General features: G+C 40.2%; 6 protein-coding genes across 6 annotated transcripts; 2 read left to right on the top strand and 4 right to left on the bottom strand.

The window, feature by feature from the left end:
- Nucleotides 1-2,418: 2,418 nt before the first annotated feature.
- DLD3 (D-lactate dehydrogenase) lies at nucleotides 2,419-3,909 on the bottom strand (the record flags this gene model as incomplete). Its single annotated transcript, XM_056226914.1, has 1 exon — nucleotides 2,419-3,909. One exon carries the CDS (start codon nucleotides 3,907-3,909, stop codon nucleotides 2,419-2,421), a length of 1,491 nt encoding a protein of 496 aa, XP_056080261.1.
- A 2,241-nt stretch (nucleotides 3,910-6,150) lies between these two features.
- On the bottom strand, nucleotides 6,151-6,846 carry RMD6 (Rmd6p; the record flags this gene model as incomplete). The annotated part of the gene is made up of 1 exon (XM_056226903.1): nucleotides 6,151-6,846. One exon carries the CDS (start codon nucleotides 6,844-6,846, stop codon nucleotides 6,151-6,153), a length of 696 nt encoding a protein of 231 aa, XP_056080260.1.
- An 897-nt stretch (nucleotides 6,847-7,743) lies between these two features.
- Nucleotides 7,744-9,384, bottom strand: SMKI02G0040 (pepsin-like aspartic protease; the record flags this gene model as incomplete). Its single annotated transcript, XM_056226892.1, has 1 exon — nucleotides 7,744-9,384. The coding sequence occupies one exon, from the start codon at nucleotides 9,382-9,384 to the stop codon at nucleotides 7,744-7,746; it is 1,641 nt and encodes a 546-aa protein (XP_056080259.1).
- A 1,642-nt stretch (nucleotides 9,385-11,026) lies between these two features.
- Nucleotides 11,027-11,389, top strand: SMKI02G0030 (SRP1/TIP1 family protein; the record flags this gene model as incomplete). The annotated part of the gene is made up of 1 exon (XM_056226881.1): nucleotides 11,027-11,389. The coding sequence occupies one exon, from the start codon at nucleotides 11,027-11,029 to the stop codon at nucleotides 11,387-11,389; it is 363 nt and encodes a 120-aa protein (XP_056080258.1).
- An 831-nt stretch (nucleotides 11,390-12,220) lies between these two features.
- SMKI02G0020 (GNAT family N-acetyltransferase) lies at nucleotides 12,221-12,925 on the bottom strand (the record flags this gene model as incomplete). Its single annotated transcript, XM_056226870.1, has 1 exon — nucleotides 12,221-12,925. One exon carries the CDS (start codon nucleotides 12,923-12,925, stop codon nucleotides 12,221-12,223), a length of 705 nt encoding a protein of 234 aa, XP_056080257.1.
- An 879-nt stretch (nucleotides 12,926-13,804) lies between these two features.
- Nucleotides 13,805-15,376, top strand: SMKI02G0010 (uncharacterized protein; the record flags this gene model as incomplete). Its single annotated transcript, XM_056226859.1, has 1 exon — nucleotides 13,805-15,376. One exon carries the CDS (start codon nucleotides 13,805-13,807, stop codon nucleotides 15,374-15,376), a length of 1,572 nt encoding a protein of 523 aa, XP_056080256.1.
- Nucleotides 15,377-16,622: the final 1,246 nt, after the last annotated feature.

Raw genomic sequence — 16,622 nt, 5'->3', positions numbered from 1 at the left:
TTTTTAATGATATAAATACAATTAACTACATGTTTATAGTAAAATTAAACTATTTGATCAGTGACGGCAGCTATGAGCCATTTTTTTCGAGAGGAATAAACTCAGAGCCAATCTCTCTTTTAAGGGCGTGTTGAGAGTATGAAAGAAGTATTTTCTATGAAGATAATGAACTCTAAAGCTTATAATTTCTTATTCTTTCCTCTTTCTCTTGTTGTTAAATTACCTCATTTTTTTTTTATGGCAAGTCGTTGCACAAGTGTCAATAAGTATAGTTTCAACATACATAGTCCTTCTTGGGATGAAATAATAAACAAATTCCGTTCAGCAATCTTTCTTCTTTGTTTAATTTTCTAATTTTTTTTCTCTTCGACATTTAAAGCTCTTATTGTTTTACTCATCTTCAGTCACATAAACCTATATCTTAACCAGCGAATTTCCACCGCACCCAGTGTACTAAAATAAGATAACAAGCCATTCACCTTTATTGGTTTCCTCTGTGTTGAAACTTTTGTATGAAACGTTAATATTCAAGCAATACAACATCCTAGAAAAGATATACAAAGTGGAAAAGAAGGAAGGTAGAAAAATGATGTGCTAGAATAGTAACCTTACAGTTGCTCTAAGAAAGGTTCACGGAATCGCCACTGATTAGAGACGTGTTCCTCCCATTAACAACTTCATTATATGAAGTAGCTACTAAGGTTGCTATTGATTGTGTTTTGGATTTTTATTACTATAGAAGCAATTGTATTGCCAAATACATGTTAAAGAGGCTAATGGTTTTAGGCCATAGGTTGTGGAAGTCTGTGACGGAGTGGCAGTAGAACCCGGAGTACCAAACACTTTTTAGACCAAATAAATAAAGAAAAATATAACTTGTGCCGTTACACAACCTTTGCTGCCACACCTCCCACCGACGGAACATCGGTGAGATATTACTTATCCTCTGAAGATTTTTCTATCAAGCTACTTCATAACGTAAGTCATGAGTAGTGTGATTGTGTAGAGCATTTGTCTATACGTGTATATTCAAAAAAATTGGCAGATGTACGTTTAGGAACCACTGTGGTCGTTCTTGGGACAGGTCCTGTGAGTTTATTGACAGTTGCTGTTGCACATACTTTTGGGGCAAAGGATATTGTTTTTCCGATGTACCTGATAACAAACATCAAAGAGCTAAAGAATTGTGCTATTGAAAAATAATTGGGTGGAAAGTTCGCAGATATTATCTTTAAATATTCTGGAGCAGGGTTGTGTAGAGATATCAGGCCTCAATAGCTTGAAAGCCGGTGGAATTTGGTTCAAATATGACTGGGAGATGACTATACCAACTTCTCAATCGCTAAAGTGAGTGGAAAGGACACGGGTCTGAGTAAATGTTTCTGTTGTTCTTTTGATGACTACAGTGATACTGTGCAATTGGTTGCTTCAGGAAAAATCAACATCCTACTTTTTATTAAACACAGATTCAAGTTTGAGGGTCCTACCAAAGCGTGCGATTATTAACACTGTTATCCAAGGTCCTTGATAGGGAGAGTGATGGAGTATATCTCATTGATATTCAATGCTTAGAATATGTTAAGCTGAATTTTGGTTTTCTGGAGATGAAACACCTTGTATAAAAAAGTAAAACAAAATCGAAGAAAATATTCTTTGGCAATTCCCTACCAATTTTAGTTGCTCTAAAGTTTTTCGCTGAATGATTGTTGAACTTAAATATGTTCTAAGGTCTATTAAGGTTATTGTTTCGACTCGACTCTTACAAGGAATAAGCGTGGGAATCGAAAACTAAGTAAAGCACCTAATTAAGAGTAAGCCAGTAAATACATTCATTTTTTTGCTTCATAAATATATTTATTTTGAAGGAAAACTAATAAAATAGTGCAGGGAAATTTAGGAGTAACTAGAGTATAAGTCATCTGTCACTGAAGGTATCCTGAAAATAATGGGAGCAATAGTATAACCACTGTAGCTTGGAGAATGCTAAAAGTAGTTTATTCATATTTGAAAGTAGACAATTTGGTTTTCAATGGATTCTGGTCATTATTTTGAAAAAAAGACTAGAGAATTTTAGTGTGCGTTTGAATTAAGAAATTAGGGTTATACCTATAATCAAATTGCTATTTCGAGTTGAATAAAGTATAGACTATCTAGGACAGTCGGAGAAATGGAGTAACACTTGTCGGAGTAAGCAATTAGAAGCTACCTCGTTGCGAAACATGAACTTTCCAAATAGAATGTCTCTTAGGCTTAATGTTACTCCAAGATTTGTTCAGAACAAACAGCCCATGATGTACATTTTTGTACCCTATTAATTTTGACCAATTAACAATTGATATATATATTTATATATATAACTAAATCTATAAAATTGTAAACGAAAAGTCTAGCTCTTCGGAAGCTACTAATGAACCAAGTTCAAATGTACTTGTATGGATTCATGATTCCATTTGGATCGTAGTGACGTTTAATATCCTTCATAAATCTTATCTCAATATCACTTCTGGTGTAGTGTAGTTTACCTCTCTTATGGAAACCAATTCCATGTTCGGCACTGATGGAACCTTTCTTTGATGCGATATATTCATAAACGAATGGTTCCAGTAAGTCTTCAATCTGTTTTGTAAATTCTCTTACCGCAATATTCAAATGAATGTTTCCGTCACCGACATGTCCATAACCGCATGACTTAACAACTGGTTTTGGTGCATCACCAATTAAACCAGCTGCATTCAACCTCTCTGTCACAGCTGCAGATACGGAGTATAGATCTTTTAATTTAAGTGACATGTCATACTTGTACATACCACCGTAAGAATTACAAGCAGTTGGAACAGATTTCCTCCAAGTCCAAAGTCTATCATAATCAGCTTTGTCCTTGGCCATCATACCCTCTGAAATCAACTTGGAGTCTACTGTATCTTTGAGGAAAGCGGTCAGCTTTTCGTCATCATGTCTTTTGTTAGAGCCTGAAGTTTCAATAAGAACATAAAAGTTGTGTTGGTTCTTCAAAGGGAAAGGCAAATCTTTCAAATATTCTATCGTACATTCAATGGAACCACGGTCCATGAATTCAAAGGCAGACAAAACCTCCGATAGTTCACTTTTAGCCTTGACAAATAGTTTCTGAACAGTATCAAAATCCTCAATACCAAAAAAAACGGCATTCAAAGCCTTTGGTTTTGCTGCTGCAACTATAGATACACCAGTAATGACACCGATAGTACCTTCTGCTCCGATGAATAACTGTTTCAAGTCATAACCAGTATTGTCCTTCCTTAAGGCATCGATATTGCTAATAATCTCACCGTTGGGTAGCACTACCTCCAAACCCAAAACATTACCGTGTAGCGAGCCATATCTTAAGAAGTTCAAACCACCTGCATTTGTTGAGACCACGCCGCCCACTTGACAGTTGTTTCTCGAGGGAAGGTCCAATGGGAAGATGTGGTCATGGTCGTGTAAAAATTGATGCGCATCACGCATAATGACTCCCGCGTCACATTTGAAAGTCCCGCTAACTGGATCAAAGTCTCTGACTTTGTTCATATTTCTCAAAGAAAGAACAATTTCATCAAATACCGGAACAGACGCTCCAACTAAGTCAGTGTTACCACCTTGTGGTACCACCGCCAGTTTCTTATCGTTACAGTATTTCATAATTTTGGACACTTTGTCAGTGGACTTTGGCAAGAGAATTAAATTGGACTGGCCTCTATACTTTTTCATCCAATCTTGGTTGAAGGAAGCAAGCTCCTCAGGAGCCTGAGAGTTTAAGATTTCATCGTTGGACAAAATCGAACGAAAATACGCCAAGTCTGCTGAATCGGGCACTTTAAAATCAGTGTTTCTCTTGACTTTTGGGTATGCCTCAGCAGTTAACTGAGCAATAGGATTTGCAACCGTCATAATTCTTATATGTATGCTATGCTGTCTTTGGTTTCAAGGTAACAAAATTATCTACGAGCATTTTGGCACCCCGCTTCAAGCTTGTCTGTTATATATGCAGAAGATCACTTGTACACACACCTACAATCTTTCAGTTTCCTCTTTGATATTACGCGTGACTTAGATCTGGCGGTCACTAACTGTGGGAAACGGCGTCATCCGCTCGAAATAGTCATTCTTTTAGATAACTGTAGACAATATCCCACACTTGATGATCACGCAAAAAAATAGAAACGGAAAATAAATACCATAAAACGTGCTATTCATATAGACACTGCTGATGATTTTGGTTATTTTGGTGATTTTGATGCTTTCAGTAGTATATAAACCAAAGATCGTATCTCATATTACTTCGGGAGCTCTTTAGAAAGTACGAGGGATGTTAAAGTGGAAACGAACCATAGTAAATGAGTGAGGTGCTTGCAGACTTGACTTACTAAATAGTTCTTTTCCTCGGATTCCCGTGAGGAAATCCTTGTTTCTGTGTACTGGTCTTTCAACCACTTTTATTCGTTCAAATTTCCTCTATGCAAACAAACGATAAATTTAAAGGGTTGATAAAGTAATTAGTAATGACCAGTGATTGTGTTACTTCGAGACTCTTTCGTATAATGACGATGGTCCGTAATTTTCCTACCAATACGTTCTCTAATGATGCATTCATAAGCACACCACGCGTAGTCAAGAGTGGGTCAACGGTCTCTATGCGTTGAGCAGGGTTTACGAATGAAATAATGATGTGGTGCTTGAGGGTGGACACAGTTCTCATGTATCCGGGACCTTTTAGGAGAGTTTACAGTTGTTTTTACTTTTCATACGGAAAGGTACTCATAACGATCGAGTGGAACTCTATGAATGGATATAGTGAATCAAAGCTCACGAGGTTCTCGCTCAACTGTAAAAGATTTTTATTTTCATAAAAAAAAGAATGACATTATATTCACGCTTTAGTAATCGATAAATCTGCCTCTGAAAGCCGCCCATCCAAGAACCCTTAACTGTTCCCTTTAAGTACCAAAAAGATGGCTCTTGCTCGGTGAAATTAGAATATTGGGAACTTTGTTTATTGTAATTGGCCCTGGAATACGCTTTCCACCTCATATTCATGGTGTTTTGTTATATAAGTAGAGGAAATAAATCTCAAAAGAGTAGATATGAATGGTTGTTGGTCATTTCATTGTTGCTTTTTTTTTATAACTATGGTACTTGCTGCACCAACGACTTCCAGCTTTACTATTCTATTGTCGTTGTGTGGCTTTTTCTCTTTTATTTTTATTGCTGTTCTTTAACCATCATACCTTTGACTAGATCCTCCATATATGAGTTTTGAACACTTACTGTGGCATTTTTAAAAGAAAGTATTAATAGTGGATATAAGGAAAAATCGTTATGTTTCATGGTGACGGAAGGTTATTATTTTTACTGCATAAACCTGGTAATGTCAATTAAACATTCTAGAGTATTGAAAAGATTACGGATTAATTTTGAAAACTGGCTATTGATGGTTTTTAAATGCTCATCTTGCCGAAAATAGCTTTGATATTGTGAGTCCCAGCATATCCAAGGTCTGACAATACTATTATTTTTGATTTGAGAATTTCTCAGAAGATACCAATCATATAAACCCAAAATAATATTTGAAAAATAATATTTGAAAAATAATTTCAAAATTATAATTGATCAACTTGAAGAATGGGGAAATGAAATGTACAATCCATGAACTGTAGAGATCTTTTTTGCCTTGAGGAAGTGAAAAATCATCGATAAATTATATCTCACAAGCGCTCTTCTAACACTAATGATTCTGGTAATTGTAGTATATAGATGATTACCATTTTATTTGATGAACAATCCCAAAACCATTTGAAATGCACATAGAGGTCTTTATAACGCAGCTTTTATAGATGCTATTATTATTGATACATCAATTCTAATGGGTCCGCTTTTGATAGGACTATGTAATAAATTATATAATAATTTGGGAGAACCAACGGTTTAAATTTTATTATCAATATTGTTTGAAGAAAATAACGGTACATACTGTTTTATATGTAAGTTCTCAATTTTATCTTAATTTCAAACTTTTGACATTGTAACTAAGACCCCATTTCTCTTTACTGAATAACGTTATTTACACTCTGTTCATCAGGTAACGTACAGTTTATTGTGCTTGAGTGTGAAAAAGAAACAATAGTGCATCGTTTATAATATATGACTTTTCAACTCTTTAATCATTTTGATCACATGGAAGTCTTTAGTACACTCTACTTGATCGTCAAATAATTTTGGTTGATTCTTCTCTTTGAGAACTTTGAATCTTTGCATCTCTACAAAGCCGAGCTTCTTTTCATAATAACCTAATAGGTCATGCTCCATGATTATGTCTGCAACCAATCTCTTGCATTTATGGAATCGCATCATATGAACTACACTGTAATTAAATAGTTTGATGTCACAGCCATTGCCCATGGACGTAAATCCTGTGATCTCATAACTCTCCTTATTGTTTGGTTTGTAGCCAATGGTTGCTAGGACATGCTCTGAATCGAATGCATAAGCCAAAAACTGGAACTTCGGAATATAATATGTCCGCAGAGGTAAATCTTCATTTGCTTCACATCTAAACTGTTCAAAATTTTCATAGAAATTAGGGTACGCCAAGACAGGATCATTTAATAATAAGTAAAACAAGGATCTTTCTATATTCTTGTCAAAACCCAAATCATTGAATAAAGTTTCAAGGCTGTGCACTCGAGGGCTAACTATTATGCCATATTTAAACCTTGGAACATCATATCCTCGATTAATTGTTGTATACAAGCTATACTTTGTATTTCTAGATGAATTCTTCAAAACCTTGACTGGAAGTATAACAATGTTGCAAGGACAAGCTGACATCAGTTTTATTGTGCACGATGGACGGAAGATTCTAGATGTCTTTAAATAAGTCTCCGTAAGCAATCCATGTAAAACTTTACATATTTGGTTATCTGATGACTTGGGATTTAGGTGTATTTCACAATGCTGCCTCACCCGTATATTGATATTCGTGATATCTTATTAGGAGGAAAACAAGATTTTCAAAAGTAAGTTATCGTTCCACCATATTTATGACTGGATAAAAAAAAGAGCAATATCACGTGCTTTGTGCAAATACATTATTCTAGTTAACTTCCTACTGTCTCCTCAAAGAGAGGTGTGGGTGATGCATTGATATTCAGCTCAACATACAACAGAGTTCTACATGCAGCAGAGTAGCCTTGTGTAATACAGTAAACTATGAGTGAGAGTATTGTCGACTATCAAAGATGGTGTGCGAGTAATTTTCTTAGCTTCCCCATACTGGTTTATAATATACCTTCGGACGTAAATAGCCTTGCGGTGGCGTCATTTTCGTTGATGTATTTCACAACAAGCTACAAAATTACTACTTAACTTCGAAGACTGGACAACTGAAAATGCTCTTCTCCAAGCGTTGCTACTCTATTGATGTAAGGAATTAAGATCTAATTTATACTCATAATGTAATAAGATTATTGGACTGTTGATAATTAAGAATAAATCGTTCTTTCTTAAATTATATCATATTAAATTAAATAAAGGTGTTCATTGATCTTTATATCCCTGATTTTGTTGTCTCCTCCCGGATCCGAAACCTAAACATAAAAAAAAATACAAAGTTGCGTTGCGCTATAGAACTTTTTGATACGTAGTGACACACCTTGAATTTAGATGTCAAGGTCACAGTGCAGGGCCTGATATAGCAAAAGTACCTTTTCCCTCCACCAGAGCTTTTTACAAGAGGAAATAAGATAAGAAAGAAGCCAAAGAAAAAGGAAAAGATGATTGGTAGAGCCTATCGCCGGCGTTATGCTTTTCTGTAGTTGTTTCAGCTGAGCGGCTGCTGCTGCTGCTGCTGCTGCTGCTGCTACTGTCACTACCACCGCTACTGTCACTACTACTAACAACCGCAGTGGCAACTAACGATTGATACTCTGAATACCCTGAATAGGAGGTCCAACTGACGTTGTAGAAATCTCCTGTTCCGATGGGGCTGCCTGGTGTATACACCCACGTACTAGAGTATCCGGGAGCTCGGATGGCACCCGGAACTCTGTCAGAGATAACCTCAATCTCTTCTTTTTTATCGTCAAAACTAGCCTGCGCAATAGAAACCTCGTGACTTTCCAAGTCAAAGACAACATATGCGTCAACAAGAAATGCGTCTCCCAACACGAATCCTGAGTCAGCGGCTTCAATGTTCAGAAGACAGTGGTCCTTCGTCCGTGTCACAAAATTGGATATGTTTGCCGATATATTGAATCCTCCAAAATCAATAGACAGTAGAGTATCCTTTACTTTTGAACAATCAAAGGTGTAGCCTTGATCGCCAGAACTGTACTTTCCGTCAAAACTTTTACCGATTGCATGTGCAACTTCAGTAGGCAGACTAGAATAGGTGGTACCAGAATCAAACAACACCGGGAATCGGACCTTCGACACAGTTTTGTTTCCAGAGTCGCCATTCAAAACCGCGACGCTCTGCGCTGTAACAAACATTCCTGGACTCACTGAATCGAGGGTATCGTAAGCCTGCAGCATAGGCAGGGTGTAAAGCTGCCCCGAGTATTTGCTTTTGTCGACTGCTCCGAACAGGATGCTTCCGAAATGTGCTTTAGGTTCATTCAGAAACAAGGAATATGCTATCTTCTCAATCTTTCCGTGGCTTTTCAGTGCCATTGGAAAGTTTTCATATTCAAAGGGGGTCGTGTTATAGGCTCCTCCAAGCGAATGTGTATTTTCTCCAGCAGGAAGTGATATGCCCAGAATACCACCTTGGTTTTCTGTGTTGTTGGCCACTCCAAACGAAAAACTTTCTAGCGTAATATTACCTAAAGAAACAACGTCTGTTCCATACGTGCCTCTGTAATACGTACCATCGCCGTAAGTCTCATCGAACTGAGTGTCATTGTACTTGAAAGTAGAGGAGTTGCCGACACTGAATGTGCCCCAGTAGGCACAAAGAGTACTGTAACTCTCCGACGATATAGTGGAAGAAGGAAGCTCGGTGGCAGTTGCTGTGAGCTCGTAATTGTCGGTCGAAGCGTAGCCTGACCCGTAAGACATCAATACGCAATATGGACTATCAGCATCATTTACATACATATCAGAAGAGCCAGTGTCTAACTGAAGGTACGCGGTTTGGGGAGGGGTTCCGATTTCCACCTTGACGACGTACATTCCTACGGCATTAATCAAAGTCGAATTCAGGACGTCATCTCTTTTGAAAACGTTAGATACATCTTGCGAGCCCATTCCTGGGACATTTGCTAGCTTTTGAACGGGAAACCTGACGTAAGAGTCTGAGGAAGAACCCAAAACAGCCTGAGAATAGGCCAAAGATAACGCTAACGATAGAAGAGGGAACAGCTGCATACTGGTAATATTGCGTCGCCCTTCGAATACTTTTGGATGTGCGGATACAAGTTTAGAAACTTTTCAACCACGGAAAGAAGAAGTGAGCGAATAATACGCTCGAGCACTGTCAGACATGGCAACATTTAGGACCCTTATATAGTCTTAACTTTGAAAGCAGATCCAAAAGCTTAAGTCCTCAAAGGGCGGTGGTTGCATGGGGCTAGCGCAACTAATTTAGACAAAGTTTGGCTTCCTTGGCAGTTGCACAAGACATTTTGCAGCAGTGAGCGACAGGGTCGTCGACTTGGATCCTTAACCCCCTAGATAGGGTATTATTGCCTTTCATTTTTTCTTTGTAGCGGAAACTTTCGGAGTTTTTTCGAGGATAACTTGTAAGGAAGGAGGACAGCTTGCAGCGAATAACTGATGGATAGGCTTTCGCTTTCGCTTGAGTTTTGCGTTTGGTCTAAGCTGCCTAATCTATACTGTAAGATGAATGCATTGAGCCAACAAAGTGCGAGAAAAAAGTTGCTTTTTGGCATGCAATCTTTATCATCTCGAGGTTTTTCACAAGGCAGACGGTTATAGCTTCCCCACCAAATATGACCACCTAACCGCCTCGAAAAAAACCTTGGCGACTCCGCTGGCCCTCCTAGCAACCTTCACCGGATTCGGGTTCTGTTTCAGAAGGAAGTAGGCTCAAAGTTGACGAATGCAGCATCTAAATGAGCAACAGTAACTTGCAATGCTTTGACTCTTTGGAGGCTGCTGCTCTACCGTTGAAATAGCAACTTGTCTCGTTCAATCCGCTCATTTATTCAGCAGGTGATTTGATAGTGTAGTAGTTTTCTTGGATGGAACAGAGTTAGGTACTCAAGGGTTAGCAAGATTGATGTTGGCTTGAACATACACGTTTCCATTTATGGGTCAAGTGCCTATATATGGCGCACTATTCAGATCAGATGCAAGATCGTGTTACTGTTTCGTGTGGCCAAATGGCGAGTACTTCTGCCCAATCGTTCTCTTTTCATGCGCGTGGCCTCTTGAGCAGGTATATGTTTGTGATAGGAAGACGTATAGACTTGTTGAGTTATGATTAGAGTATGAAGGATTCCAGCATTGGCATACTGAAGTACATGCCAATACGCCGAGCCGTAGACCCTAGAAATATACGAGATCAACAGATGATTCCTATTTCATTTTAGCTGGGGAAAAGGAACAGTATGGGACCTATTTTCCGTGGAATCGTTTAGTGCAAACATACGGAGCCTGGCTTAGACAATAAGCTTCTGAACGAGGGTCCAACCAAGTTCAGATATTCTCTAACCTGGGCACCCCTATAGCGTCGATCTCGGATTGCGCGCATACGAATACACACACAGGCACCGTAAATAGACATTGATATACGAGTTTATGAAGAATGCGTGAGTCGTTCAAGAAGAAATGCATTTCTATAGTTACGGCGGATAAGGTGCTCTAGATGAGATATGTAGGATCTTGGGGTGAGAAAAGAGTGTCAGTCAGTGGTTCGTTTGGGCAGCACCAGCTGGTGAAGGAATTTGTATAAATAGGGCTGCTATGGTCACCTATCTGTGAATATTCCGTCCTTACCTTACTCATATGTAAGTCCATATCACCACTAAGAAACAAAACAAACACAATGGTCAAATTAACTTCAATTGCCGCTGGTGTCGCTGCCATTGCTGCCGGTGCCTCCGCCACCACCACTCTAGCTCAATCCGACGAAAGAGTCAACCTGGTTGAGTTGGGTGTCTACGTCTCCGATATCAGAGCTCATTTGGCCCAATATTACTTGTTCCAAGCCGCCCACCCAACTGAAACATACCCAGTCGAAGTTGCTGAAGCTGTCTTCAACTACGGTGATTTCACCACCATGTTGACCGGTATTGCCCCAGACCAAGTGACCAGAATGATCACTGGTGTGCCATGGTACTCCACCAGATTAAAGCCAGCTATCTCCAAGGCTCTATCTAAGGATGGTATCTACACTGTCGCCAAATAGAGACAGACGCCTTTACGAACGAAATTCTATAGACATTGAGTAACGAAAAAACAAAAAAAGCTTTTTTTTTCTGCCATGAAAACAGTTTATTATATGTAAATGTATATTAATATTATAAACCTGCCTGACAAATGCTGTGCATATACCATTAGCCGGAGTACAATGAGCCTCGAGACGACATTCTTTTCTGCTGCAGTGTAATATTCTGTTGTGCGCTCCACTTCTAAGCAGAGTGAGACTGTGCATATATATATACGTATAGAAGGACTGGCATCCAAATCGAAGAATATTGAAGCTGGTAATGAATGTATATTTCCACATGAAAGGGCTTGTTCTTTTTTCAAAGTCTCGGCGCGGAGTCATTCGCAGTTTATGTGTCACTCACAATTAAGGTTGGTAGGTAGATCAGGGTCTGTGCGAGTCAGTCATAGCAATGCAACATTCATATCTGGTTCTTTGAGAATGATCGCGGTGCCCCGTCAGATATCGTATGTATCCACTAGGTAGAAGATGGAAGAAGAGGGAAGAAGAGGTACGAATAGCACTCTGAATGACAGGTAATGCAGGCGCTACGTTCCATGATGTGTATTAAAATGTTGGGAGCCAAAAACAATGTCAGTATCAACTTTGGAGTTGGTGTGGCATGTTCGAAGGAGGGTTTTTGTCCTCTACTGTCATTCCGGTTTAAACGAGAGCATGATTGCAACTTGGTTCCTCGTTGTGGAAGAGGAAGTCGCGGATACACATGCCTGTGAAATACATTGTAATCTATAAATTTGATAACCGAATAGTGCTATCTATATATCCCTTGCATATAATCGATCAGTCTTTTTACAAGCCTTCTCTTATTGTAGCCAATCCTCTCTTCTGTCTACCATCCTCAAAGTTTTCCCCGTCTAACCATTGCTCGAATGCTTTACGGATGTTCATCCATTCTTTGTCGATTATTGAGAACCACTGGGTGTCTCGAGTCCGACCCTTGTACACGACCACTTGCCGAAAGGTTCCCTCGTGCTTGAACCCCAGGCGCATCGCCGCCCTCCTGGATGGCCCATTTAGACTATCGCACTTCCACTCGTATCTCCTGTACTGTAAAACGTCAAACACATATTTCATCAAAAGGAATTGGGCCTCAGTAGCGATTACTGTCTTCTGTAACTCCGGTGAAAAAACTACATATCCAACTTCAAGCGAACCATTGGCTTCATCGATCCTTATGAGGCAAAGTGTACCAACGGCACAGCCAGTCCTTTCATGAATAATTGCGTAAGGCACGGTGTCTTCAGTTTCATTAAGTTCATCGATGAACTGTAGGTATTCGTCGACGTTGTTGAACGGACCGACAGGCAAATATGTCCACAAGCGTTGACCCGCTTTAGCATACGCACTAAAGAGCTGCAATCCGTGCTTTTCCTTGTCAAGCGGTTCCAGTCTACAGTGGTTGCCTTTCAAGACGACTTCTTGTGGGAAGACCCTGGTTGTCCAGCCATCGACGTCTGCACCGACTTCTTGCCCAAACTCATTTATATTCGCCATACTTTTTCTTATTGAAGGGCTCTACATCCACTTTCGAGACCGAGAAGCTGTTGGATACGCTGACCCAGGAATATGGCTCGAGCAATGCATTAATCACGAAAAGCGTGTTACACTAGCGCCAAATCTACGGATACACAAGAGGCACTAACCCTCGCGAACAGATGCAATTAAGTCTATTTAACGAAGGCCGTAGCAACGTTACAACAGGGTGTAATAATAGCTTGATCGAGATAATGTAATATTTGCTGTTACAATAGTTCCAAGCTCAGCGAACGTGAGAGAAGCCAAAGAGAATTAAACCTAACTCACATGCACATCACAGCCTGAAATGTATGTATCTCGGCCGCTCATACCAAGACCGCGTCTGATCGAGAGAGCAAAGAGTCATGTCCTACTGCAAGCGATGGATCGGACACCTTCTGTGACACTATTATGACCATAGCTGGTCTATAGGTGCAGTCACGAATCCGGCCTATTTCTTCAATAACTGTCTGTCTACTAGTGATTAATCTCCGTTTCCTTATTGAAATTTGCGTTTGTTTTCAGCGATGGATTGTGAGTCGCGCGGGCGGGCCGGGCCGTTTTCTTTTCCTGAAAAATAACGAGAAAGAGCAAGAGAAAAAAAGTACAAATAGTGCACTGTTTTCCCATTTGACGTTTAGTGAAAAACTTTTTCTGAAAACTTTTTGCTGAGCATTTAGGCGGAGAATCTTGGTGGACTTTCTCAGTTTTATGGGCCTGTGTATTTTAGCTGGCGTACTGGGAACTTTTTTCTTCTCTTATTATTTATGTACGTAAACTCTAAAAGACTCTTTTACTGTCATCAACGCATTAAGTATCATTGCTGCAATTGATAACTCTGAAAACACGTAAAAATCAATGGCTGCTATTAGAGAGTACACGACTGCTTCGGAAGTTGCCAAGAGGATGCCTCGACTGGATGGTTTGTCAGTCCAGGAACTGATGGACTCCAAGACCAGAGGTGGGTTGACTTATAACGATTTTTTGGTCTTGCCAGGCTTGGTCGACTTCCCGTCCTCTGAGGTTAGCCTGGAGACTAAGTTGACCAGGAATATCAATTTGAAGACCCCTTTCGTTTCCTCTCCAATGGACACTGTTACCGAATCAGAGATGGCCATCTTCATGGCTCTGTCGGGTGGTATTGGTTTCATTCACCATAACTGCGCTCCCGAGGAGCAAGCTGCCATGGTCAGAAGAGTCAAGAACTATGAAAATGGGTTTATTGACAACCCTGTAGTGATTTCTCCAACGACCACGGTTGGTGAAGCTAAGAGCATGAAGGAGAAGTATGGGTTTGCAGGCTTCCCTGTGACGGAAGATGGCAAGAGAAATGCGAAGTTGGTGGGTGTCATCACTTCTCGTGATATACAATTCGTTGAGGACGACTCTTTACTCGTTCAGGATGTCATGACCAAGAACCCTGTTACCGGTTTACAGGGTATTACCTTGTCTGAGGGTAATGAAGTTTTAAAGAAAACCAAAAAGGGTAAGCTGTTGATTGTTGACGACAGGGGTCATTTGGTGTCCATGCTTTCCAGGACTGACTTGAAGAAGAACGAAAACTTCCCGTTAGCTTCCAAGTCTGGCAGCAGCAAGCAATTGCTATGCGGTGCTTCTGTAGGCACTATGGACTCTGATAGGGAGAGACTAGGCCTGTTGGTGGAAGCTGGCTTGGACGTGGTTATCTTAGATTCATCGCAAGGCAACTCGATTTTCCAGTTGAACATGCTCGAATGGGTGAAAGAGAGTTTCCCAGGGTTGGAAGTCATCGCTGGTAACGTTGTCACCAGGGAACAAGCTGCCAATTTGGTTGCTGCCGGTGCGGATGGTCTGAGAATCGGTATGGGAACTGGCTCTATTTGTATCACTCAAGAAGTTATGGCTTGTGGTAGGCCACAAGGTACAGCCGTCTACAACGTGTGTGAATTTGCCAACCAGTTCGGTGTTCCATGTATGGCTGACGGTGGTGTTCAAAACATCGGCCATATCATGAAGGCCTTGGCGCTTGGGTCGTCTACTGTTATGATGGGTGGTATGTTGGCGGGTGCTACCGAATCGCCCGGTGATTATTTCTATCAAGATGGTGAACGATTAAAGGTGTATCGTGGGATGGGTTCCATTGATGCGATGCAAAAGACCGGTAGCAAGGGCAATGCCTCGACCTCTCGTTACTTTTCTGAAAGCGACAGCGTTTTGGTTGCGCAAGGTGTGGCGGGTGCAGTGGTTGACAAAGGATCCATTAAGAAGTTTATTCCGTATTTGTACAACGGGCTGCAACATTCGTGTCAGGACATTGGTTGCAAGACGCTAACTCTATTGAAGGAGAATGTGCAAAGAGGCAAAGTCAGATTTGAATTCAGAACGGCATCTGCTCAAGTGGAAGGTGGTGTGAATAACTTATACTCTTATGAAAAACGTCTACATAACTAAATGGTGGCTTTGAATATTGAAGTGGTAGTAGTACGTGTATTTGTTAACATAAGATTATTGGACACATTATTATTTCTTATTATAAATTAGTCGTACTTCTTAGGTAAGAACAATATAGCAGAAGAATTATATGTGCATATGAATCGATGTAAATCATGAGAAAATATTTATGTTTGGGTGATTTAATGGGTGATTTTTTGAGATTGTGATAAATATATGTATATAATGAGTAGACAGAATTTGGCAAAATACGTTATATTAGATGCAAGTAAGTGCATATATATGATATTTGGGTCCGTAGAATACATAATAAACACAAAAATGGAAATAAAAGTGGGTTTTATGGGTAAATGGCACAGGGTGTGAAGTGCTGAGGTAAGTGCCGTGTATGGTGATGTATGGTGATGTATAGTGGTAACCATGGCAACTGAGTGAAAGGTGAAGATGAGGAGCAGTGTGGCAGTATGGCAGTAGGGTAGAATGAGAGTAGTGTATTCTTAGCATCCGCAGGCGTATGGGGAGCTATCATGGAAAAGAAGAAGGCATGGCAGGTGTTGATATTGTGGTGAGGTAGCTAGGTGTGGTTAGAGGTGGGATGGGGAGTGGTGGTAGGGTATGATGTTAGGTGTAAATGTTTACATATGATTGTTTACATTTGATTGTTTACGTTTGGATGTTTACATTTGATTGTTTACATATTATGTTAGGTATGTTGTAGAGGTAGATGGTAGATGGTAGGATAAGTGGAAGTGGTGGTTGGTGGTAGATATGGAGTAGTGATGAGATGTGAAGGATGGCAGATGGAGAGCGTAGGCAGTGGAGGAGCAAGTAGGGTAAGCTAGGGCAATGGGGTTAGAGTTGGAGAGGTAGGGTTAGACAGCGACGTAGGGCTGATAGTAGGGTTAGAGATAGGGTAAGTAAGTGTGTACTTCTCGTGATGGTGATGGTGATGGTGATGGTAGTGATGGTGATGGTAGTAGTGATGGTGGTAGTGATGGTGGTAGTGATGGTGATAGTGATAGTGATTGTGATGGTGATGGTGATGATGGTAGTGATGATGGTAGTGATGGTGGTAGGGTTAGTGATGGTATTGATAGTGATGGTGATGGTGATAGTGATGGTGGTAGTGATGGTGGTAGTGATGGTGATGGTGATGGTGATGATGGTAGTGATGATGGTAGTGATGGTGGTGATGTGTGGGTGTGGGTGTGGGTGTGGGTGGGTGGTGTGGTGTGGGGTGTGGGTG

The sequence above is a fragment of the Saccharomyces mikatae genome, assembly GCF_947241705.1.
Source record: "Saccharomyces mikatae IFO 1815 strain IFO1815 genome assembly, chromosome: 2".
Classification (NCBI taxonomy): domain Eukaryota; kingdom Fungi; phylum Ascomycota; class Saccharomycetes; order Saccharomycetales; family Saccharomycetaceae; genus Saccharomyces; species Saccharomyces mikatae.
Note: the sequence above shows the minus strand (reverse complement) of the source record. Positions and strands in the feature narration are given on the sequence as shown.